This window comes from Pogona vitticeps, chromosome 3, assembly GCF_051106095.1.
Source record: "Pogona vitticeps strain Pit_001003342236 chromosome 3, PviZW2.1, whole genome shotgun sequence".
Taxonomy (NCBI): domain Eukaryota; kingdom Metazoa; phylum Chordata; class Lepidosauria; order Squamata; family Agamidae; genus Pogona; species Pogona vitticeps.
In genome coordinates this window covers 114,477,432-114,503,480 of record NC_135785.1, presented here as the reverse complement: position 1 = coordinate 114,503,480, position 26,049 = coordinate 114,477,432, and the positions used below count along the sequence as shown (strand labels likewise).

The window sequence follows — 26,049 nt, the reverse complement described above, 5'->3', positions numbered from 1 at the left end:
GAGATTCTCAGTATGAAATGTTTTGATAAAGTGTAAATAAGGTACTCATTATAAATAATTTCACAAACTGCAATCCCACTAATGTGCTTATTTTCAGTTTTCTCCCTTATAGTTATGTAAATTTTTTAATTGAGGTTGAACTCCTTTGATTAACATATGATAGACTGGGAAGCATAGGTGATGGGTGCTTTCTGAGAGTAATGGAAATGCCTTGTACGAAATATTGGTATGCAATGGAATTTAAGGGCTTAATCTCTGCAAGATTTAGATTGGTTTTAATCTATTTTGGATTGTTACAGTATATTCCACATCAGTAACTGAGACATGTTACATTCCCTAAATAAGAATCTCCATATCATTTCTATAAGTATCATCAGAAGATCTTGTGGTGGTGTTTATATGTTCTGTGTTTACCAAATAACTGAACTAGTCAAAAGATAATCTAGAAGTATATGAGATGTGTTGTAGTTATGTGCCTTCAATTTTGAAACTAACTTATAGTAACCCTAACAGTTATCAAGGTAAGTGAGATATTTAAGAAGTGGATTTAATAGTTCCACACCTCCAGTGTGTTTCAGTGACTGAATGGAGATTTGAACCAGGGGTACTGGGCCCTAGTCCACCACTCTATCCACTACACATTGGGTATCTCATATTGGGTATACACATGCCTAAATGTGTAAACTATAGTTGATTAGAGGCATAGTGAAGCTATAGTTTTGTCTTTTTCTTGAGCACAGTCTTGCTGTGAGCTATAGATAGAAAACAAATGTCAAATATGCAAAAAGATCTTCTAAGTCTCTTCTTAACAGCAGCAGGCTTCTAGTCAGTATGTTGCTGAAACAGCAGTTATGCATTCTGCCTAGAAAGATGAACAGCAGTTATGTTGGCAGTAAGAAGTATAGATAAAATATCCACTCAAAGGTACCAAGATAACTTTTGAAGTAGAATGACATCTTTTTTAAAAACACAATTTAATTTTTAAGATTAATGAATAAGATAAAATGTGCAAAAGATTTCAGAAATTAAAATCTGCCTTTATTTTTGAAAATTAGCACTAAGATGTCATATGACATGAACATGATACAGAAGTATATCAGATGCAGTCAATAGTAAGTCCCCAAGAGTTCAGTATACAGTGGTGCTTCGCTTAGCGATTGCCTCGTTTAACAATGTATTCGCTTAGCGATGGGTTTTTTGAGCGATTTTACGCTCCGTTTAGCTATGTTTCCTATGGGGAAATTTTGCATAGCGATGTTCGGGACCTTGCCTCGCTTAGCGATGACAGTTTAGGTCCCCCTGTTTCGCTTAACGATGTCCAGTTTTGCAATTTTAAGTGTGTCTTAAAATGTTCAAAAACGGTTTTAAATGCTTGGGATTGTTAGTGCACCTTGCAAAACCTGTGCAAACTTAATTTGGCTTTGTTCTGAGTCTTTGTTAATTTTTGGTGAATTTCTTTCTCCCCCATTGGAATGCATTGAACTAACCTACAGTTCAATGCATTCCAATGGGGGAGAAAAAAAATCACCAAAAATTAATGAAGACTCAGAACAAAGCCAAATTAAGTTTGCACAGGTTTTGCAAAGTGCACTAACGATCCCAAGCATTTAAAACTGTTTTTGAACATTGTAAGACACTTTAAAAATAGCGAAAACGGACATCGCAAAACCATTGGAATGCATTGAATAGGCTTCAATGCATTCCAATGGGGGAAACATTGTATCGCTTAGCGATGTTTCCTATGGCAATTTTCGCTTAAGGACGGTAATCTGTTCCCATTGGAACGGATTAACCGGTTTTCAATGCATTCCTATGGGAAATGGTGTTTCGCTTAGCGATGTTTTCCCATAGCGATGTTTTTTGGGAAACAATTAACATTGTTAAGCGAAACACCACTGTATCTTTCTTTTGTTCAAGTGGATATACCATTGCAATCTGAACATGTTAAATGATGGGCATGGATGTCTTAATGGCAGAAGTTTTAATATGGGGAGAAAGATGGCTGTACTTGATAAATTGTTCAGTTATATTTGGAAAAGACCCCAATAAAGGTGAATCAAATAAAACAGTATGTTTGCCAGTGCACCGATTTGTCCCAAATATGTAAAATAGATGACTTTTTAGTCTTAAGGTTCTAAAACCAGAAATGGACTTGTCTGTGAACTTTTTGTTTGGATAACTAATTTTCCATTTTTCCTTTTCAGATATGGGTTGAAACCAAATGACCAGATCCTGGCAGAGGCAAAGCATAAAGAACTGTAAGACATTTGATACATTATTATTTCCTAAAACTGACCTCATAAGTATATGACCACAATCCAATGGTGTAATTTGATATTCAATGTGAACTTGGAACTTCCTTCATCTCTTCCTTTTGCTACAGCCCTTTTGGCACTACAGGCATGCTCCAGAGGGTTGCCCAGCCTTCCACAGCAGGTTTGTAGGATGCCCAGGGGGCTGCAGGAGGAATTGTAAATTACTGACTCAGGAAGAAGCAGTGGAATCTAGCAAAAGTGTATGATCAGATTATGACCTATATTTTTAACATTGTCTATGTCAGGAGGATTTCCACCCACCCACCCCCGTACACATACATCCAAGCCTTTTTCAGTGTGCTTAAGAAATGCTTTGTTTTCTGTTCTTTTTTTTTTTTTTTTTTTTTACTGATACAGGTTTGAAAATACCTCTCTAGCCTGTCTGAAGAAGTGGGTGCATTAGGAAATGTGGAGAGATGCTGTGAGAAATGCTCACAAGAGTGGTTGCATATTGAGTAAAGTTTATAACCACAAGTGGATGTGTTTTAGCTGAGAAGACTAGGTAGTATAGACATAACATTAGTAGAGCATCCAACATCCAGATAGTGCTTCAGAAAGCGAGTTATTAGTATTGACATATCAAAAGCAGAATACTTTATGATGGAGTAACTAAGAAGATGTGAGTAGATTCTGCTTCCCCGTGCCCTTGAAGCTTATTTTCATATGTCACTGTATTTATTTAATTAATATTTTCTTTCATTTATATGCTGCCTTTTTCCTGGTGGTGAGACTTAAGGTGGCTCGCAATATTAAAAAAGATAGTTAAAAACATAATAAGTTAAACATTAAAGAACAATTAAACTATATGCTAATTAAAATACAGTTAAAGTATTAAAAGTAGGTGAAAATTAAAAACTATATGACTCTTAAGAAGACATTCAGGGATTCAGTCATGATTGTTAAAATCCTGCCTGAAGAGATGAGTCTTTAGTTGTCGGCGGAAGAGTAAGTTGTCGGGAGGGGGGGAGCCTGATCTCCTGAGGGAGAGTGTTCCATTACTTGGGAGCTACCACAGAGAAAGCCCTCTCCTGTGTCCCCATCAGCTGTGCTTGCACGGACAATGGGACCAACCTTTAATGATCTTAAACACTGAGAAGGCTCATATGGTGAGAAACTGTTATTCAGATAGCTTGGACCCAAGATGTATACGGCTTTATAAGTAATGACCAGCACGTTGAATTGTGCATGGAAACGGACTAGTAGCCAGTGCAGTTGTTGTACCAGGAGTGTTATGTGCTCCTTATAACTCACCCCAATCAGTAGTCTAGCTGCTGAATTTTGCACCGGCTGAAGTTTGTGAACCATCTTCAGAGGCAGCCCCATGTAGATTGTGCTACAGTAATCAAGCAGGATGTAACTAAGGCAGATGCCAAATCAGAAATCTAAAGGAATGGGTGCAGCTGGCACACCAGTTTTAACTGTGCAAAAGCACTCTTGGCCACTGCTGAAATCTGGGCATCTAGGCTCAGGGATGAGTCCAGGAGTACACCCAAGCTGCAAACCTGAGTTTTCAGGGGAAGTGTGACTGTGTGCATAGATTGGAGAACTTTTGTGGAAACCATTGTGGTTCAGAAAATAACAAATTGATTTATAAATTTTGTGTACCAGCATAAAATTGAGGAGCAATGCTAACAAAATTCTGCAGTTCTAGCAATGAAAGTCTCATTCAGAAGTGCCATATGATTTCAAGTTACAAAATGCTAGAAATTATGGAAAAAGCATGGCTTTGGATTATTTTACTGTTTCAACAGATTAAAACTATATTACACCCAAGAGAACCTGCCCAGGTGGCAAGCTGGCTTGCACAACCAGTGTTTGTAATTGGGTAGGTTTGTGTTGACTGTGCCCATTGTGATATAGGGCAAAATATGCTAATGTACTACTGACACGCGTATGTTGATAAATGAAGCAGTATGGCACATGCAGTGGCTCATATCTTGGTGATGGCTTATGATCAATCATAATGAGATCTTTATGAAAATACAAAGAACTGCCAAAATATTTTGTTGCGGTAAATCAGTGGAAATGAGTATCACTCAGAATGACCAAGGAAGGAATAAGTTCTATATGACATAGTTTGAGTGATAATGCTTCTTATAGGATGTGAAATGTTTATTCAAAGTAAATGGTAATGAAATGGATCGACATTGTGAAACTGTTTTTACATGCTCTAAAGGTCTGCTTACATGGTCTGTATTTGACACAGATTATGTGAAAAAAATCACTGTACAGTAGGACCATCGTATGTGCAAGATCAGTATCTATAATTTCACTTATTCCTGGCTTGCTGCAGCCCTATATACAACATACAAGGGTACCCCTTGTGGCCTTTGTCCCATCCCCTTGAATGTTGTATATAGCGTTCCCTTGTATTCAAAGGTTCAAGCATCCATAGTAAATTGAGGAACCTATCCCCTGCATATACAATGTCCTACTGTACAGCTAGGGCTATCTGGTATGCTCTGAGTAACATGTTGAGAAGTCACAGAACTGCATGATACCCCTAAGCCTGAAAGATAACCAGATTGCGACAAATGATGCACCAGTGGTTTGCTAATGATTAATGAATCAGGAATACCAATTGCAGTCTGTAATATAAAATAATAATTAATCAGAGTAAGTGTTCCATTTCATGTTCCATAATTTGAAAACATTTTGCTTCATTCTGATGTTGTTCGACATCTGATGTTCGACATCAGATCCTTTTGACATCCAAAGCAGAGTGAAACAGGGCTGCGTCCTCATGCTGACCCTGTTCGGGATCTTTTTTGCTGTCATGCTGAAGCACGCCTTTGGAACTGCAATGGAAGGTGTCTATCTCCAGACTAGATCAGATGAAAAGTGCCGTTCCATGGCCTGAGCCTGGCCGGGCCGCAGAGAGAGACCTCCCCCCCACCGCCACACGCACTCCCCCCACAGCCTGTTTGTGCCTGCGTGTGAGCACGCGAGCACCCACATGAGTGCTGCGCTGCCCTTCAGGTATGTGCACAAGCATGTACGCGCACCTTCGCGCATTTGCACAAGTGCAAGTGGGTGCCCCGCTTTCCCCAGCCAGTCTACGGGGCTAGAAAGTTTGGGGACCCCTGCTGTAGATCGAGAGCGAAGACCAAAGTCCAGCTGAAATGCATGCAGGACCTCCTCTTTGCTGCTGCTGATGCAGCTGTTGTTACACATTCTGCTGAAGACTTCCAATAACTCATGAATCATTTTAGCAAGGTCTGCCAAGACTTTGGATTAACAATCAGCCTGAAGAAAACACAAGTCCTGGGCCAGGGTGTGGACTCACCTCCTCTGATTTTGCTGGGTTTGGGACTTCTCCACACAAGAATTGGAGGTTGTTCATGACTTTGTGTACCTTGACTCAATGATGTCTGACACTCTCTGTCCTCTGAAGATGCCGGCCACAGAGACTGGTGAAACGTTAGGAAGAACAACCTTCAGAACACTGCCAAAGAGCCCGAAAAACCTACAACAACCATTAGATCCCGGCCGTGAAAGCCTTCGCAAATATATTGTGCCAGAAGTGTCAATTAAGACTAGAGTAATGTGGAAGCATGCTTATGAATGGAACTATGACTGATTAGTCTGTATGGTTTGTGGCTGGAGAGGTTCTGTTTTGTATATTAAGAGTATGTTTGTGAGAGAGTTACCAAAAGATGTGTGTCAGTTAAGAGCTGTGGGTTAATTACTGGTGTCAGAACTGTGAGTTAGAATTTAAGTGGTCTGCTTTGAGAAAAGCTTGCGAATATTGTATTGATAAAACTAGTGTTGAAGAAAATATCTATAGGCATATACAGTATAGATAAGGAACAGGAAATGTGTAAAATGTTAAAGAAGAAAAGTAAATTCTTACAATTATTTACGGAAGAAACTAACAGTTTAAACATTGTTTTGTATTTTATCTTTGCCTGGTCATTGAACCTTTTAATTCCTTAAAAAAACTTTCTGATTCATCAATACTGTTGTTTATTTTAAAGATAGCTGTCATAAGCCTATTATACTTATTAATAGTGCTGGTCAGTGCTATGTCCCATGATTGGTGTGATGTTACCAAAATAAACGAAACTGTGTTTCACCAAAAATATTACTACATTCAAAAAGAATGAAGTCAACCTTTAGCTGGGGCAAAGTTATTGCAAGAGTGTAAAGAAAAATTGGCTATTTGCCTGAATTAGTGGGAGGGATAATCAGTAGAAAGACTCCCTGTTCTCAGGTTTAAATGGCTACCTAAAATTTAAGAGTAGGGATTTGGAGATTATTGCAATTTGGAAGTGACACACATAGCTAGATTAGGGGCATGGATACCAAAGTAAGGTCTTGTGAAGGTAACTTAACACTGCAGGTAGTAGTTAAATGCATAGATGTCACATGTACTATTGCACAAATAAATGCCAAAAAAAGAGGCTGTGTAGTCTGTTAATAGCAAGAATTCCTTAAGAAAAGAAGGTATAAAACTTGAGCTTAAGGCAGTTCAAAAGTTGAGCCACATGTAATATGATTGGTTCATGAAACTAGTCTGTCACAAAGTAAAATGGAATTTAGATTTAGAGAGAAGTAACTGAGGCATCAGTGGGCAGTTCTATAAACAAAAGTAGAATTTGCTCCCCTGGAGATTTATCTGTTATCTTACATGTAGGCTTCCTACAGAAAAATGTGAAGTACTGTATAGTCTCATACTTTTCAACAGCAGGATAGAAGAATACGTCTTGGTATCATACTAGGTTAGAAAGTCAATTACTGCCCAATTGGTAGACCTACCAAGAAGATTGGAGGAGATGGAAGGCTGATTGTGTTTCACTCTGATGGAAAAGCTTCTCCTTATGTTAGTAGAATTCTTCCCAGATGGTTGATTGTGGTGTTTTCAACAGCAAATACAAAAAAAGTTATGTGATCTATTCACAGGAACAAAATATTAATTCTTTAGCTAGTATAGTACAATTTCCTCATATCCTTTATGGAAGTGATAACTAGGTGCTGACACAGCAATATCTTCAACACTGAAACTAATCCTTTGCCCCAACCAGCACTGCATCTGACAGTACTCATGTGTACTCTGATACCTGGCAGCTGTCTGGTTGGATGAATTGCATGAATTTACATGAAAGATGTACCTCTAGCAGCAATTTCACAAAACTGACTGTAGTTTTGTGTGCTTATCAAGTGCTTATGCTTATCAAGTGAACTTTTTCAGTCTTCCCCAATTTATGATACTCACTAGATATGTTGGATTATAGTCTCCACAGTCTCCAGCAAGCTATAGTTTGATGCACTTGGAGGCTGATGTTAGGGAGGCTACCACAGGTAAAAATGTCTTTTGTTAGCTATGAATGTCTAGGTTGCTTCTTTGTTTGTTTTAGTTGCTTCATTGTAGGACGTTTCTTTTTGCCCTGAAGTATTCCTACTCAGTACACTTTCCCTACACAATGCAGATGTTAAGTACTGTCATAATCTACCAAATTTACCATGCATGGTAGATTTACAACCACATTTTTCCTTTAAACAGTTAAATATTTCTTATTTGTGGCTGCTTCTTGGAAAGTTTCTCTTAAAGTTCACAAATATTTTTGCTAAATAAAACTGAGATTAGTCTTTGAGATGCCACTCAGTTTGTAATTGTAAAAATGATGAAATAGTCACACAACTCCTCTGGAAATTTCTAATATTGCAAAGTCTGCTGAAGTAATTGTGAAGCCAATGGCTAGAGGAAAATGTGTCTCAATGGTGGATAAAATGTGGGTTGAAGACAGTTTTTGGGAATGCAGAAGTCATATTTTGCAACACTTTCACTAGATTGGAGGTAATTCATTTGTGGTGTTTGGAAGTCCAGTCTTCCCTATTCAAGATATGAAGGTTAGTTAGGAACAGGATACATTAAATGGCCACCTTCCCACTGCAAATTAGCTTCACTTGGAGGTTGTATCCTTCCAACATCTGAGTATGATTGGCTGAGGGATTTCTCTGTATTTTGGGCCTAGAATTTGGAGCTCTGCCAAGGGCACATTCAGTGGTTTTCTTTCATTGAAAAGCATAGAGGCTTTTTCTTTTGCTACAGCTCTTTGGTTTGTGGGATTGATGATTCCTTTACTGACTTCCTGAGAAATGAATGTTTTATGGAATTTTTTTCCCCAATGTCTACCAGTTTCTTCAAGCAGTTGATGTTTGTGTTACTTTAAAATGTTTTTTTAAGAACTTCCTATTTTTGTAGGAAACCGAGGTATAAAAATTTGTAAATAATGTAAGTGTTCACAAAATGTTTTATTATGATGGTTTGTATCCTGCTTTTCTGGCTAAAAATAATTAAACAGTTGACAACATGAGGTCTAAAAGTTTGTGAAATGGTAAAAACTTCCATGTGCTCAACAAAAATATCTATATTCCTAACTATCTTGATTCTTTCTTTTCCTGATTTGAAAACAATTTTTAAGATTTATTCTGCTTTCAGCAGTTCAATGCAATGAACTGAATAACTTTCCTAGGTCAAATTAGAGGTGTCCCTGAGAGGTTTTTTTTTAACCCCTCTGAAGCATGTAGTTTCCCTTGTTCTTAAATTATTGACTCAAATAATTCTTTTTACACTATTTACTTTTAATCTTTCTGTAGACCATCTATTTTTAAGCAGCTTGTTCTATATATAATGAAGGAATGAAGAGAGCTACAGCATGTGTGTGCCTATAGCATCTGGCAGATCTGTGGTAAGAGAGGGGCAACCCCCTTTTTAAATAAATAATAAATCTTCAATGAAATGGGGAGCTAGAAAATGGTACATTTTATGATCTCTGTCTCATATTTTAAAAAAAGAAGGAAAGAAGAAGCTATGTGGTTCTTGTACACAATCTGAAGCCTACGGTGGGTTATACCTTTATGATACATGTAAAATGTCACACACAGAAGATAGCTTTCAATTTTGCCCAAGTTTTTGTCAGGCTAGGCATTTCAGAACATAAAAAAAACATAACATTCATAAAATATATGGCCAGATGTGTGAGTCTGTTTGCTTGTTTACAGTTGAGTTCCAAAATGGGGATTACAGAATTTCTTTAAAGATGGTAGGTTTCAAATTTCACTTCTGATGATGTGGATTACACTGACCTAAACTTGTTAGAAAGAGAATTGTCAGTCACTAAGTACCTTATTTCCACACAATGCCTAATGCTGAAACACATGGGTGTTGTTGTTTTTTTGGATTGGGTATCCAGCTTGGGAGTCCATTTGGACCCGGCGCTTACCATGGAAACACAGGTAGCGTCAGTGGTCTGCTCCACCTATTTCCATCTCTGGCGGATTGCCCAGCTGCGTCCCTATGTTGATGTTGAGGCGCTCACCACTCTGGTCTATGCACCTGTAATCTCGACATTAGACTACTGTAATGCGCTCTATGTGGGGCTGCCTTTGAGATTGATACAGAAGCTTCAAATAGTGCAGAATGCGGCAGCCAGACTTCTCAGTGGGGTGACAAAATATCAGCATATTTCCCCCACTCTGGCTGCCTTGCATTGGCTGCCCGTTCGTTTCTGCATTGATTTCAAGGTGTTAATGATGACATGGTGTTTTTAAGAGCAAAATAAAGACCTGGCTCTTTAGGCAGGCATTCCCTCCTGTCATCACTTAATGACTTTCCCATTTTGAATTATATTGTCACTGTTGTTAATTATATTGCTTTTTCTTTTATGTCTTATTGTTAGCCACCCAGAGTAGACTTTGGTCTAGGTGGGTGGGGTATACATTGAATGAATGAATACATAAATACATAAACAAACAAATAAATAAGCCCTAAATTGTTTAGGACCTTGATAATCTGGCGGAATGCCGCCTCCTGCCCGAATCTACCCAAATCATTCGTTCTGGTCAGGAAGGGCGGCTGAGGGGCCTAACGCTGAGGGAGATCAGGAGAGAAAGAACAAGAAACCAGGCCTTGTCGGCAGTGGCCCCTCGCCTCTGGAACAGTCTACCCACAGAGATTTGTCTGGCTCCTTCGCCGCGTGTTTTTAAGAGCAAACTTAAGACCTGGCTCTTTAGTCAGGCTTTTCCGTTTGTCACCACCTGATTACTTTTGCCACCTTGAATTGTATTATTATTGTTGTCATTTTATTATATTGTTTTCACCTTTATCCATTATTGTTAGCCGCCCAGAGTAGACTTCAGTCTAGATGGGTGGGGTATAAATTGAATAAATAAATAAAAGGCATCTTAAAAAGCATGTTGGGGATGGGGAGATGGATAAAAGGCAGAAATATATTCCAAGGTTTTTTTTTTCCTTTTTTTAAAGTGTTGAGGATATTCTATGACTGGTTTTAAAAATGGCCTGTTGAAGGCTTGTTTGCTTCCACTGCAGTTAAGACTGTCTCCTGTGTGGGAGGGAAAAGGCTCTGTCTGTCTGGTTCCTTAAATAGTTAGTTCATGTTGACTGTTTGCAACAGTAAACAGTGAAGATAGATTTTTTAAAAAAACTTATTTTCTTTTTATCATACCTAATAGTTTAGTAAAGTTTGCTTTAAAAATGCAAGTCCATGATGCACAGTAAAAGCATTTTTTGTGCTTCCATCAAAAAAATGCAGTTACATAAATAGACTTTGCATATTCTATTCCTTAGCAAAGTAATTCTCAAACATGGTCCCCAGATGTTAATGGACTACAATATTATACCAAAATTGGACATGAAAGAAAGATCTAATATGGTGCCTTGAATGTGAGCTTTTTTAAAATAGATTTTAGTAACTAGATTTTACTTAGTTTTGTTTCATGTCTGATGTGTTTGATGTACATATGTTTCTTCCTATATTATCCCCATAGTAAGGTTGGGAGAGAAGCCTCATACTTTAGCAAGACCACCCACCACGAAAAATAGCGGGCTGTCTAAAGCCTCTGGGTACTTTCATAATGTAAGTGAGATTCAAGTCAGCCATTTCCTTTCTCCCATTATTAACTGTTATGTCAGAGCCATCTCCATTGGGGCAAAAAATCCATAAAGTGGTGCCCCACTTGACAACGATAATCCATTCCAGGAAAATCGCTGTTAAGTGAAATCGTCATCAAGCAAGAAACAAACAAACAAAAAACAACAACAAAAAAACCATTGGAATGCATTGAAAACCGGTTAATGCATTCCAGTGGGAAAATACCTCATCATCCAGTGAAGATCGCCCATAGAGAACCGCCGATCAGCTGTTTAAAATTTCTATCTTCCGAAGCAGGGGTCTGGAAAGCAGCCATTTTGTGAAGGGAGGGAAGCCATTTTGCGGAATCGGAAAAATCATAGTTTAGCGAACAAATGGCTCCTAATCAACGTAATGCGGAAAAAAAAACCATTGGAACCATTGTTTTGGGTGTCAGTGAACTAAAATGAATGGGAATGGGCGAATTCAATTCAGATGATTATCATATCTACTACTCTGGGTAAGAATCCCATAAAAGAAATGGAGTAGCCTCATAGTCAACAAAAGAGTGGGAAAAACTATACTGGGATACAATTTAAAAATGATAGAATGATTTAAATATGAATCCAAGGCAGACCTTTCAACATCACAGTAATCCAAGTTTATGCACCAACCACCGATGCTGAAGAGGCTGAAATTGACCAGTTCTATGAAGACTTACAACATCTTCTAGAACTATCACCAAAGAAAACTGTTCTTCTCATTATAGGGTACTAGAATGCTAAAGTAGGGAGTCAAGATAAAAGGAACAACAGATAAGTTTGTCCTTGGAGTTCAAAATGAAGCAGGGCAAAGGCTAGTAGAGTTTCGTCAAGAGAACAAGCTGGTCATCACAAACACGCTTTTCCAACAGCACAAGAGGCGACGCTACACATGGACATCAACAGATGGGCAATACCGAAATCAGATTGATTATATTCTCTGCAGCCAAAGATGGAGAAGCTCTATACAGTTAGCAAAAGCAAGACCTGGAGCTGATTGTGGCTCTAATCTTCAGCTTCTTATAGCAAAACTTAGGCTTAAACTGAAGAGAGTAGGAAAAACCACTGGGCTAGTCAGGTATATTCTAAACCAGACCTGGGCAAAGTACAGCCCTCCAGATGTTGCTGAACTGCAAATCCCAACACTCCTCACTATTGGCTGTGTGGGCTAGGATTGCTGGGAGTTGCAGTTCAGCAACATCTGGAAGGCCGCATTTTGCCCAGGTCTGATCTAAACCAAATCCCTTATGAATATACAGTGGAAGTGAAGAACAGATATAAGGAACCAGATTTGGTGAACAGAGTTCCTGAAGAACTATGGAACATTGTACAGGAGGCAGCAACAAAACCATCCCAAAGAAAAGGAAATGCAAGAAAGCAAAGTGGCTGTCCAATGAGGCCTTCAAATAGCAGAGAAGAGAAGGGAAACAAAATGCAAGGGAGATAGGGAAAGTTACAGAAAATTGAATGCAGACTTCCAAAGAATAGCAAGGAGAGATGAGAGGGCCTTCTTAAATGAACAGTGTAGAAGATATAGAGGAAAATAATAGAAAGGGAAAACCTAGAGATCTGTTCAAGAAAATTGGAGATATTAAAGGAACATTTTGTGCAAAGATGGACATGATAAAGGACCAAAATGGTAGGGACCTAACAGAAGCAGAAGACATCAAGAAGAGGTGGCAAGAATACACAGAGGAATTATACCAGAAAAATTGGGATGTCCCGGACAACCTAGATAGTGTAGATGTTAACCTTGAGCCAGACATCCTGGAGAGTGAAGTCAAGTGGACCTTAGAAAGCATGGCTAACAACAAGGCCAGTGGAGGTGATGGCATTCCAGTTGAACTATTTAAAATCTTGAAAGATGACGCTGTTAAGGTGCTACACTCAATATGCCAGCAAGTTTGGAAAACTCAGCAATGGCCAGAGGATTGGAAAAGATCAGTCTGCATCCCAATCCCAAACAAGGGCAGTGCCAAAGAATGCTCCAACTACCGTACAATTGCACTCATTTCACACACTAACAAGGTTATGCTCAAATTCCTCCAAGTTAGGCTTCAGCAGTATGTGGACCGAGAACTCCCAGAGGTACAAGCTGGATTTCGAAGGGGCAGAGGAACTAGAGACCAAATTGCTAAAATATGCTGGATTATGGAAAAAGCCTGAGAGTTCCAGAAAAACATTACTTCTTCCTCATTGACTACGCAAAAGCCTTTGACTGTGTGGACCACAGCAAACTATGGCAAGTTCTTAAAGAAATGGGAGTGCCTGACCACCTTATCTATCTCCTGAGAAATCTATATGTGAGGCAGGAAGCAACAGTTAGAACTGGATATGGAACAACTGATTAGTTCAAAATTGGGAAAGGAGTACGACAAGGCTGTATATTATATGCAGAATACATCATGCGAAAGGCTGGACTGGAGGAATCCCAAGCCGGAATTAAGATTGCCGGAAGAAATATCAACAACCTCCGATATGCAGATGATACCACTCTGATGGCAGAAAGTGAAGAGGAATTAAAGAACCTCTTAATGAGGGTGAAAGAGGAAAGGGCAAAAAAAAATGTTCTGAAGCTGAACATCAAAAAAACTAAGATCATGCCACTGGTCCCATCACCTCCTGGCAAATAGAAGGGGAAGATATGGAGGCAGTGACAGATTTGACTTTCTTGGGTTCCATGATCACAGCAGATGGTGACGGGAGCCCCGAAATTAAAGGATGCCTGCTTCTTGGGAGGAAAATGATGACAAACTTAGACAGCATCTTGAGAAGCAGAGACATCACCTTGCTGACAAAGGTCCGCATAGTCAAAGCTATATTTTTTCCAGTAGTCATGTATAGAAGTGAGAGCTGGACCATAAAGAAAACTGACCGCCGAAGAACTGATGCTTTTGAATTGTGGTGCTGGAGGAGACTCCTGAGAGTCCCCTGGACTACAAAGAGAACAAACCTATCAGTTCTAAAGGAAATCAACCCTGAGTGCTCACTGGACGGACAGATCCTGAAGCTGAGGCTCCAATACTTTGGCCATCTCATGAGAAGAGAAGACTCCCTGGAAAAGACCCTGATGTTGGGAAAGTGTGAAGGCAAGAGGAGAAGGGGACGACAGAGGATGAGATGGATGGACAGTGTCATCGAAGCGAACAACATGAATTTGACCCAACTCCGGGAGGCAGTGGAAGACAGGAGGCCCTGGCGTGCTCTGGTTCATGGGGTCACGAAGAGTTGGACACAACTTAAGTACTAAGCAACATAAGGGCCTGAGTGAAGGCGTAAAAATGCACATACATAAGAAGAGATAGATGTTGATGAAGGGAGGAAATAACAGAAGATTGCAGTAGGTTCCTTCTGTCCCTGCAATCAATATCCACTGATTCACTTATTTACTGGCTGAAAATACTAAATAAAAATCCTGTATGCTTTTATGGATTCTTTTCAGTTAGAAATTCTGAGAACAGAATAATATTTAAATGTTGGAAATGGAAGCCAGAGAGAGAGAAATAAGTCTGGAAGCTGAAGCCAGAGAGACAGAATTAAGGCTCCAAACTGAAATGTAAGAGACAGAATTAAGGCTTCCAGCTGAGGATAGAGAAAGGGAATTAATAATTGAGAAAGAATTTAAAGAGAGACAATATCAGTTGGAGATGGACAGGTTCAGAATGAGGAGGAGTGGAGAAAAGCAGTGTGAGACTCTTATTAAGAGAAAAATATCTCACATGGATTTTAATTTTTATCCTCATGGTGAAACTCCTGATTTATTCTTGACTAGGTTTGAAAAGGGGATGTGGTGGTGCTGCGGGTTAAACTGCAGAAGCCTTTGTGTGCTGCAGGGTCAGAAGACCAGCAGTCGTAAGAGCGAATCCACGCAACGGAGTGAACTCCCGTCGCTTTGTCCCAGCTCCTCGCCAACCATGCAGTTTGAAAGCATGTAAATGCAAATAGATAAATAGGTACCACTTCAGTGGGAAAGTAAAACAGCGTTCCCTAGTCATGCTGGCCATGTGACAATGGAAACTGTCTTCGGACAAGCGCTGGCTCTACGGCTTGAAAACGGGATGAGCACTGCCCCCTAGAGTCTGACACGACTGGACTAAAAATGTCAAGGGGAACCTTTACCTTTTTTAGGCTTGAAAAGATTGCTCAAAGATGGGAAATTCCCAAGTTAGAAGATATGAAATTCTTCCTTATTATAAATGCAGAGTTCACAGAGGTTTGCGACATCCTTCTTTCCAGTGTGTCTATTAAGAAACCTTTAAAGAGGCTAAATTTCAAATATTCAGTTTTGGGGCTCAAGCATTTCAGGAAGGAATTCAGGTCTTGTCAATTAAAACAGGGAATGTTGTATGTAGATCTGAGTGTAAAACTTTACAGATCTGTGGCATAAATGGATGAAAAGGTAAAGGATTAAAGACACAAAAAGGTTTAGAGAGAAAATAAATGTCAACTGACTCTTAGGTCAAATATCAGATGAAATTAAATTACTGGAGAGAAAGGCCCAAAGAATGTTACTGTGATTCTGATAGGTTTGCCTTAAACCGGGCAGGTGGGGGATGTTCAGGGTGCAGATTCTGTAATACCTGTTTTGAGATAACAGCTAAGATGGAATGCAGGAGTGCTGATGAAATATAAGCAGTTAAGATTCCACAGCAGAGGCCAGTAATGAAAGAAAAAATGACACTCAAGCTATCTATATAACTGCCTACAACAATGGTGGCAAACCTTTTCACCACCACAAAAAAACCAGCGGGCGGCAGGCTGTGGTGGCAGCAGAACCGAAAGTGGCAGCAGAAAGGGGAATCCCGGGCACAGAAGTGCCTCGAGACCCCACTCCAGATCCTGATATTCAACCAAAATCCGAAACATTTTTATTTCTGTAGATTTAAAAGAAGTTGCCATGTTAGTCTGTGCAAGCATATCAGGCAAAACCCAAAGAAAATAATATTAATAATTTAAAAAATAAAAAAGACAAAAACCTGTGACACCTTAAAAGCTAACTGTTATATTTATATGTCTGAAGAAGTGGACCTGTCCAGGAAAACGCATATTAAATGATTGCAGTTAGTCTTTAAGATGCCATGGGTTTTTGTCTTTTTAAATTTTTAAATATATTTTTCCCTTTTGGGTTTTGCCTGATATGTTTATTTCTGTGGTGATTTTAAAGAGACCATTGTCTCAATAGTGAGGTGACAAGAGAAAAGGTAATTTTGACATTGGTATCAAAGAGAAGTCATGTGATAGTATCCTGTGCCGTAAAGTGTTTTTCTCAGAGTTCACCAACATTCTAAAGTAAGAAAGACATACGTATCACTTCAGTTCATTATGTTATTCACACTTTGCTGTATTCATCACAAGAAGTTAGTTTTTTCAAACTACAGTGGTGCCCCGCATAGCGAGGTTAATCCGTTCCGGATTAACCGTCGCTATGGGGAAACATTGCTATACGGAACGGAAAACGCCATAGAAACGCATTAAACTTAGTTTAATGCGTTCCTATGGCTCTTAAACTCACCGTTCTGCGAAGTTTCTCCATAGCGCCGCCATTTTCGCGCCCTCAGTAAGCGAGGGCAGAGCGCGGAAATGGTGTGGGCGGCCATTTTCTGCACCCGGCAAACATTTTGGAACCGCCGATCAGCTGTTCCCAAAATGGCCACCGGGTGCAGAAATGATCTCAATGCGATGTTTAGCCTATCTAAACATCGCAATGCGATCGCATTAGCGACCCCAAAAAACGGGTCGCTATGCGGATTCTTTGTTAAACGGTGCACTCGCTAAGCGAGGCACCACTGTACAGTACTAATTTTCTTGGAAATCAGCAAACCACAGTGCATAAATGATGCCACTAGAGGTCATGATAGACATTCAAACTGTGATTGATTTGAGTGTTTTTTAAAGGTGGGAAGCAGGGAGTCCTACTATGGCCTCTGAATATTTCCCTTCTACCAAGGACCTTCTCTCCACCATATGAAATACTTCTTACATGCCCAAACTTATTCCCTTGCACCTTAACATGGAATAAGATGACTGGAGGTTGCTTCTTCCCTTTTTATTTCCATTTGTTTCAGAAGTGTGCAATTCTAAACTTTTAACTTTGGCTGCACAACTTGCTGGACAAGAGCCTGTCTTGTTAGGCTAGATATAAAAATGCCAAATGTCTACTCCCTAAAACTTTGTCATGTAAGTGTCTTCCTTTCAATATATGATGAACAGAGTATAATGCTATTTTGGCTGTTATGAAATATTTTGTTCATTCAGTATTAAGAGAAACTAGTGATGCACTGAAGCTAATGGGCTAATTGGCAAATTGGCAAACCATAGTTTAAACTTTTTCCTCTCTTATGAATTCATTAGGTGATCTTGGTCTCAAACTACATCTGCAGATTGTGGATAATATTGATCTTGCAGAGTTTTTACATAGAATTTGTATACAGATTTGTGACATGCTTTGTAGTGTATATGTAAATACAGAATCCAGCCTCATTTTGTTCCTTTGATTTTGTCAAGGTTGCTTTACATAAATATAAAAGAAGCCACCTCCAAGAGACACTGGAAATAATCTAGTTTGTTAGGCCAATAAAATTTTGAATGCAGTCTTTTTCAAAGATACTATGAAATGTCTGTAATTTCCCAAACTTATTTGGTGTGAAAGAGAAATTAAAAAGGCATAGTGCAAAAAAATTATAAAAACTGAAAATGCATTTAAATTTTACTTTATACTTTTTAATATCTGAGATCATAACAACCACTTGTAAAAACAGACTAAAATGTTACTACTTCATTTTGAAGCAGACTGCTCCATCATAGTTTTAAAAAATCCAGATGCTCTAAAGAAGTTCAGTATCAGTGTGTGGTGTTCTGGTTTCTGTACAGTACTCATCTTTCAGTTGTCAGGGTTCCCTATTACAGTATTAATTGCTTGTTTGCCAAGAACATCAGAGGTGGTTAAGTGGCAAGTTGCCACACTTCAGAAGTTTGCATAACTGAAAATTAGTCTAGACAATTGTATCTTTGTTGGGCACTGGTGAACAATTAGGTATCCACTGGCTCTTGGTGTACACATTTTGTATCTTAGACGAAGTAGACATTGAGCGATAATTGTCTGATGGGAACCAGGTATGCCTACAGGAGCTGCTTCAGTGTTCTCAAATAATTCTAATTTGTCTGGTAGTTGGCTCCCTCTATAGTATTTATGTAGAACTGCAGTTTTGCTTTATGTTGAAGTACTCCTATACAAAATATCTTGCTCGCTCTTCATGCCCTACTGTCTAAAGTACAATTACTACAGATTGATAATTTTCACATAATTTTTACCAAAGTACTGGTAATTGAGCTGTAAATTAATTTGTATGTTCCATTCAGAAAAACAACAGTAACAGCATATCATACCCTAGCCTGAACACATTCTGGAAGTAATGCTGGAGGAGCTAGCATTCAGTACTGTGACTAAAAATCAGTGTGGAATAATGTTTAATTTCTCTCTAACGTGCGCATGTCTTTTCTAAATATCAAGAGTTGCTCAGGTTTTGAAGTTGCAGTTATATATGGTATGGGATAGTAACTTGAGTCTCCACAAACATTATATGATGCACAGCCTGTTGAAAAGCAGATATTAGAAATGATCTTCTTTCCCCACCTAATTCTTGTTCATAGGTGTAGATTTGTGCCTCTGTAATATATACTCAGTTAAATGTAGTTTTTAACTTTTTATAAAATCTGTTGACCATGTTAAAGGAGATAAAGAGGACATGTTAGCTGAAAAAAAACACTGTAAAACTGCTGTAATGTGTCAGAAAACTGTGAAAAATAAATAAGAAGTTGAGATGTGTAGTAAAAGATGTGTGCATGTGCATACATACACAATATATATGTTAATGCATTAAAATATAACTGGTGAAAGGCTAATGACATAAACTTAGGAAAAAATCTGTAAATATAGTATCATCATTTAATACAGTCACAAAAATAATTATTGATGTTGCCATAGACTTGCAACTAACAGAATGTTATGCCGTGGTTTAAAAAAGATCATCTGATCAACTGTATGAGGGAGGCAGGAAGCATTGGGTAAAATATGTGTAAATGCATGGTTTGTATGGACATCTTAGCAGTGGTTTGTGGAGTGCTGCACGTTAGCTCTGGCATTCTTTGGAAGCTTCTGAGATGAATAGTAGTACTGTATTATGTTACCTTCCATCTCTTCATTGTGCAGTTTCTGATATATGTTAGTGAGGAGATGCAGAACTCATGCATAGGGCCCACAATTCTGGGTGCACTCTCATGATTTCAAACTCTAAGCAGGATGGAGTTGTACTAGTATTTGGATGGGAGACCACCAGGGATCTCTCAGTGGGAAGAAAAAGAATCATGCCTGAAACCCCGGAGAGGCACTGCCCATCAGAGCTGACAATACTGGGCTACATGAAGCATAAGACTGACTTTCTCTGTTCATAGAATACATTCTAGATTATACTTTGCAGAGATCACCAGATGAATATATGTGAAAAAGACTCCTGTGACAATAAGAAAATCAGTCCTATAGGATGTTGACAGGATGTTTCTTTTTTTAAAAGCCTTTTAAAAATATTATGATATAGGCATGAAAAAGGATCCTGTTGTAACATACCTCTTAGTAGACTATGAGTGAGGAATGGGAAAAAGTATTGTCTTTTCCTTGAAAAAGTGGATTCTTAATTGCTTGCCGCTATCAGTATCTGGTCCAATGTCAAAATGATTTATAGAGCTATATTTGTTTTTCAATTTTATTCATGTACTGCCTGTTTTTTTCTTGTTACTAGGAATTCACATCTCCCAACTCACCTAAAGTATGTAAAACACTTTATTTAGAATGGATATTTTGAAAACCACAGTATGCACCCAAAGATGTGAAGATGGAGGTGGGAAAAATCAATCTTGATAAACAGGTGTAATATATAATTAAATGGCTAGTCATCCTCTTGAATGCACATCCCAGTATGGTGAGGGATTTGAGTGTGTCAGGGAAGCTGAGAACAATACCTTCGGGAGGCTAAACTCTGTTACGAATCTGGGTTCATAGCAGTGACCCAGAGTGGAATGGTCAAAGCTGAGACATCAGATTTAGGTGCATCAGTCTCTTCAGGATTAATGCTTGCATCAGCAAATGAAAATGGATAATTCTAGAGGTTATGAGACAGAGAAACTCCTGAAAGGCAGCTACTGAGGTAGCAGCATTAATGAAAGGTTACACTGATGGAGAATCTTCCACAGACAATAACAGTAAAATTTACATTATCTCACGTTTGTACTGTGCAGAATAAAGCAACGGTAAACCATTTCTGAACATTCCTACCTTGAAAACCTTTAATTATCCAAATGAAGCGAGATAGTGCTGGAAGATGAGACTCTCAGATTGGAAAGCACTCAGTCAGCTGCTGGAGAAGAACAAGGGACAAAAATGAATAGTACTGCGTGAAAGCAAATCAGTTAAAGCTGAAAGGATGTATAGTGGTTGATGTACACAGAGGTGAAAGGAAAGCCTGTTTCTACAAGTACATATGATTGAGGGTGGTGGTGGAATGTGAAATGTGTTAATCGTGGTAAACTCAAAACAGCACAAAAGACATTACCACAGCTATAAATACTATCCAACAAACACCAGCAGAGCATGGACAGAGTTCCTACTCCAGTCCTCTGAAGATGCCGGCCACAGAGACTGGCAAAATGTCAGGAAGAACAACCTTCAGAACATGGCCAAAGAGCCCGAAAAACCCACAACAACCAAAAAGTACAATATTTAACTATTTAATACTTGGTATAAGACAGCTCAATTAGAATGGAATAGGACATGTTCAGAATCACACTGGCTATGACAAAATCAGAGGAAATGGCCTGAATCTAATATTGAGGCAAGATGTAACCCAAACAATTTTAGCTATAATGTAAAATCTTACTAAATAATATCAGTCCTAATTTCAACAGTCTTGCTCAGCTCTTACAAATTCAAAGCTGTGGTTTCCTTTTCTAAGTCAGTACATCCCTTATTTGATCTTCCTCTGTCCTGTTGTTTTCAACTTTTCCCAGCGTTACTGTTTTTTCTAATGAGTCATCCTCGCATGATGTGCCCAAAGTACAGTACCACAGTTTCAGTTTGTTCATGGGGAATATGGAAGGATCTTCCTCAAAGAATGAGAGGATAGTGAATACATTGGGGAATTCTCTGGCCAGTCACAGCACTCTGTCAGTTGATCCTAACATTCCAGAAGCACCATTGCATATTATTTGACACAATAAGCTAGTTGTTCAGTCATTTTTGCTTCTAAGGATAGTTTCAGACTTGATTCAGAACTCATTTATTTGGCAATCCAATTTGGTAATTGCAAAGCTCTCCTCGAACACCACATTTCAAATGAATCAATTCCCCCCCCTCCAGTTTCTTCACTGTCCAGATTTCACATCCATACATGATATTCAGGAATACCTGATTCTCAGAACATATAGTATTTGTTGCAACAACCTGAGCACCACTTTGCTTGCAGGGTAAATTAATAAAATTGTCCTGTAGTGGCATATTTTGGCACCTTCTTTCCTGAGGAATGGAATGTACATTGAATGTTCCTAGACCCTGGATCAAAGTTTTGTTTTCTAGATTTTTCTCCATTAATTCTTTTGTGTGGAGATTGTCCTATTTGTTCTATGTAGAGTACAGAAGGGCACTGTTGGTAACCACTACCATTCAAACTTGTTGAAAAACAACTCTGGCAATTTCTTTGTGTTTGGGTGAGAAGTGGTTAACTGATGAAAAAAGGAGTCATATGGGATTTTCCCTTGCATGGTGTCACTTAGTGAATGGTAGTGAGCAGAAGAGGGTATCCTGAGATCGTTGTGACTGCTGGATGTTCTGTTATGGATCTCAGAGTGGCTGTTCCAGAAGAAAGGAATTGTATTGGAGGGCTCAATAGGGAGATAGAAATTGGCTGTATAAACATGTTTAAGGGCATCACTAAGAACCTCAGTAGAGATCAAGGCTTCTTAGTGCAGTACATGTATTAACTCAACTTTCTGTAACATGGGTATAAAATAGTTGTCTCCCTTCTCTCCTTGATAGCTTCTGAACTCTGTCCTATAAACAACTCTTAGCATTCCTGTAACAGCCAGGCCTACTTGGCATACCACTTAGTACCTTGGCTAGTTCTACTAATTAACAGATCAGTAGTATCATTCCTGTGTTAACAAGCCATTGTTACCTTGTCTGTTATCTGTATCTTCATCTAGGTGTGATGTTTACTTGAATGGAAATAAATATAATGGACATGTGTTTGCACTTCCTGTGTCTAAAGAAGTGGATTTTGATCCGCAAAAGCTCATACAGTACTGAAATAAATCTATTTGCCTTTAAGAAATTTTTCTTTTCCTTTCCCCATTTTACCAGCTTAATAGCACATTATTATTTTCTTCTGTTTATGAGACAGTTCCTTCTGTTTTAGGTATGTGAATCTCTTTAGTTTCTCTATCTATTATTTTAGGATGATCAGTTTTTTCTATATTATTAGTTTAAAAAAGCTGCAGTCAGTTTAAATTAATATGAATAGACTGCCACTGGATGGTGCTGCTGTCATACTGTGTTGCTTTTGTCTGTTTAAGATGGTTACTATGATGATAATACCAAAGTTAATCTATGTAAGACCTAATAAAAGGGAATTTGTATCAGTATAGCAAAAGGAAAATAATTCATTTCTACGAACATTGATTTTACGTAACAAATCAGAATATCCTGTATGCCAAGGCATCCTGCCAAGTTTATTTAAAATATCTGCTGTATGGCAGTTTTTTCACTTCCATAGCAATGGCACGGTTAAAGAAAAAGGACATGTACCCACTCACTTCTTTAACATGCATATTCAAGTTATATCTGATTATAAGAGAATATTGTTATTGAATTGTCACTTGGAATGTCTTCTCAAAAAGAGTACTTCCTTTTAAAACAACAGTGTCACTTCATTATCTACCTTAGACATTTTTCTTAAAAATATTTTGCTACTTTATGCAGATAAAATTCACTGCACCATACAAATAAGAAAGTACGTAGATTTTTAAAGTCTTCATTTTAAAAAGAAGAGTGTGAGAGCAGAATATGTGTTCTCAATATAAATTTACTTTTCAGCACATAAGCATTTCTGTGGTTTCTTTGTCATTCAAGGATGCAGTTGAACAGTAGGTTAGAAAGTGAGAGGCAAAATATACAGTATACTGTATTGGAATACAGTTTTGTCTATCTGTCTGAATACTGTACAGTTTTTGATGACGTAGCCATATTAGTTTGTGCAAGCATATTGGAAAAACAAACACCTGAAAACAAAAAAGTAAAAAAAGTTGCACTTTAAAGACTAACTCATATATTTTAATGTGACCTTTTGTGGATCAAGTAAATTTCTTCAAAAGCAACCTCCTACAACACAGAATCTGAAGATAAAAAGACAAAACACAATTAGTTGTTACCTTCAGCCTGCAACTGAGCCACTCACATACATCATCAATGATCTACAACTCATTCCTGATAAGAAAACTTCATTCTCCCAAGCACTTGGTGGCAAGCCTGTATGTACTAGCTTACAACACCCCAATATGATGCATGTGTAAAGCATGCCCTCCATAACAGGAATATCACACAGCTATTTCACCTAACAGGAGTATCTCAAATGTCCCACATCTATGTTCATTGCTTGGTCAACTTGGTCCGTAGAGACTCCTATCTAAAAGCAAAAAACTTTCCTGTGTAAATCGGGCTTCACATGTGTATAGTTCTGAATTATATGTACTACTCTGCAAAAAATCTTATAATATTCATAAGTGGAACTTTGTTATGTAGAGTTGGAAATGTTCCAAGAGACTATTTAATCCAGTTTAATAGTTACTTTAAATCAAGGGACTGAACACTAGTTTTGCTGAGGTGCTTGAAGAGCTTTGGGGCAACCTGGGATGTTAAAACAGTCCTGCTGGATCATTAAAAAGGCACATCTAGTCTATCATCCTTTCCCCAAGATGGGCCAGCAGGATGTCTATGGGAAATCCATAAGCAGGAGGTAGTCTTCTCCTTCCATTTCCTCAGCGACTGGTATATGAAAGCATACAGTCATGGTCAAAAGTATTGGCACACTTGCAATTCTGTCAGAAAATGCAGCCTTTCTCTCAGAAAATTGGTACATGTTCATTTCTTTGGTTTGAGTTGGAACAACAGAAAAAAAAACAGAGAAGAAAATTCAAATCTGATACAATCCCACACAGAAAACCAAAAATGCACTGGCCAAAAGTATTAGCACCATTAACCTAATATTTGGTAGGATCCCCTTTGGAAAAAATAACTCAAATCAATCGCTTCCTGTAACTGTGAATGAGTTTCTTACACCTCTCTACTGGAATTCTGGATCACTCTTCTTTTGCAGACTGCTTCAGGGCCTTTAGACTTGAAGAATGACTTCTCCCAACTGCTGTTTTGAGATCTACCCACAGGTGTTCTATGGGATTCAGATCTGGACTCATTGCTGGCCATTTCAGAACTCCCTAGTCTAGTGCTTTGTCTGTAACCATTTCAGAGTGCTTTTTGAAGTGTGTTTCGGGTCATTGTCCTGCTGGAAGACCCATGACCTCTGGTGGAGATGAACCTTTCTGACACTGGCCACTACGTTGCACCCCAAACTTCTTTGGTAATCATCAGATTTCATGATACTGTTCACACAGTCAAGGCATCCAGTGCTAGAAGCAGCAAAGCAACCCCAAAACATCTTTGAAGCTCCACCGTGGATAAGTGAGACTGTGGACACTGATCCCACAGATACGGGGGTCTTTCCCTACTCTGAAATTACTCCTCATTAGTACTCAATCAAATTTGTGCAAGTGTTAGTACAGTGGTGCCTCGCATAACGAGTGCACCGTTTAACGATGAATCCGCATAGCGATGCAGATTTTGCGATCACTAATGCGATCACATACCGATGTTTTAATAGGGCGAAAATCGCTTTGCGACGATCGGTAAGCATTTCGCTTACCGATCTTCGCATTGCGATGGGGGAACAGCTGTTTGGCGATTCCAAAATGGCCGTCGGAACACCCAAAATGGCCACGCGCAGCATTTTCACGCCCTGCGCGAAAATGGCGGCCAGATGGGGAAACATCGCAGAACAGTGAGTTTGGGGCCCATTTGGGCCCATTTGGGCCCAATGGGCTTTTCCGTTCCGTTTAGCGATGTTTCCCCATAGCGAAGGTTAATCCGGAACGGATTAACCTCGCTATGTGGGGCACCACTGTACATGCCTTCTCCTCTTGTTGCTGTACAAAGGTGACATGTTTGAAAAGCCCTGTTGTGCTTGATTTTAGATTTTTGATAATTAAAGATTGACTCCTGCCATCCCATGGTCCTCACAGGTTCCTGACAAGGAAAGAGATTACATGGGATCTGTGGGTGATCCAGGGCACAAGTATGAAATGTTTTTATTCCAGAAATTTCCTCCCCTGATGATGTCATTGGCCTTAGGTGGCATACATTATTCTAACATAATCCCAGCCATTTTGCTGTATGTGATCAAGTCAGTTCTGTAATTTACAGTGAAACTATGAATTAATGACCTCCAAAAGTTTCTATTATTAACAGTCCTGCTCTGATCCTGCAAATTAAAGGCTGTTGATTTCCTTTATTTAGTTAATCTATTTAATGTTAGACCTTCCTCTTTCCTACTGCAACAACTTCCTAGCATTAGGAAGTTTTTCCTACCATTAGTATATTTCCCACTTTGTGGTGTTTCAAAAATAGAACAGAGTGGATTTAGTCATGTTAACTTCTAGTGAAAG

General features: G+C 38.8%; 1 protein-coding gene across 11 annotated transcripts in view; it reads left to right on the top strand.

The window, feature by feature from the left end:
* ADK (adenosine kinase) overlaps nt 1–26,049 on the top strand; it is a 375,585-nt gene that overhangs the window by 53,482 nt on the left and 296,054 nt on the right. For 10 of the 11 annotated variants that reach the window (XM_072994991.2, XM_072994988.2, XM_072994983.2 and 7 more), the window contains one exon: nt 2,205–2,258. The exons of the other annotated variant lie outside the window; for it this stretch is intronic. In XM_072994991.2, coding sequence (XP_072851092.2) covers nt 2,205–2,258 — 54 coding nt within the window. The remainder of the gene's footprint in view (nt 1–2,204; nt 2,259–26,049) is intronic. 11 annotated transcript variants of the gene reach the window in all.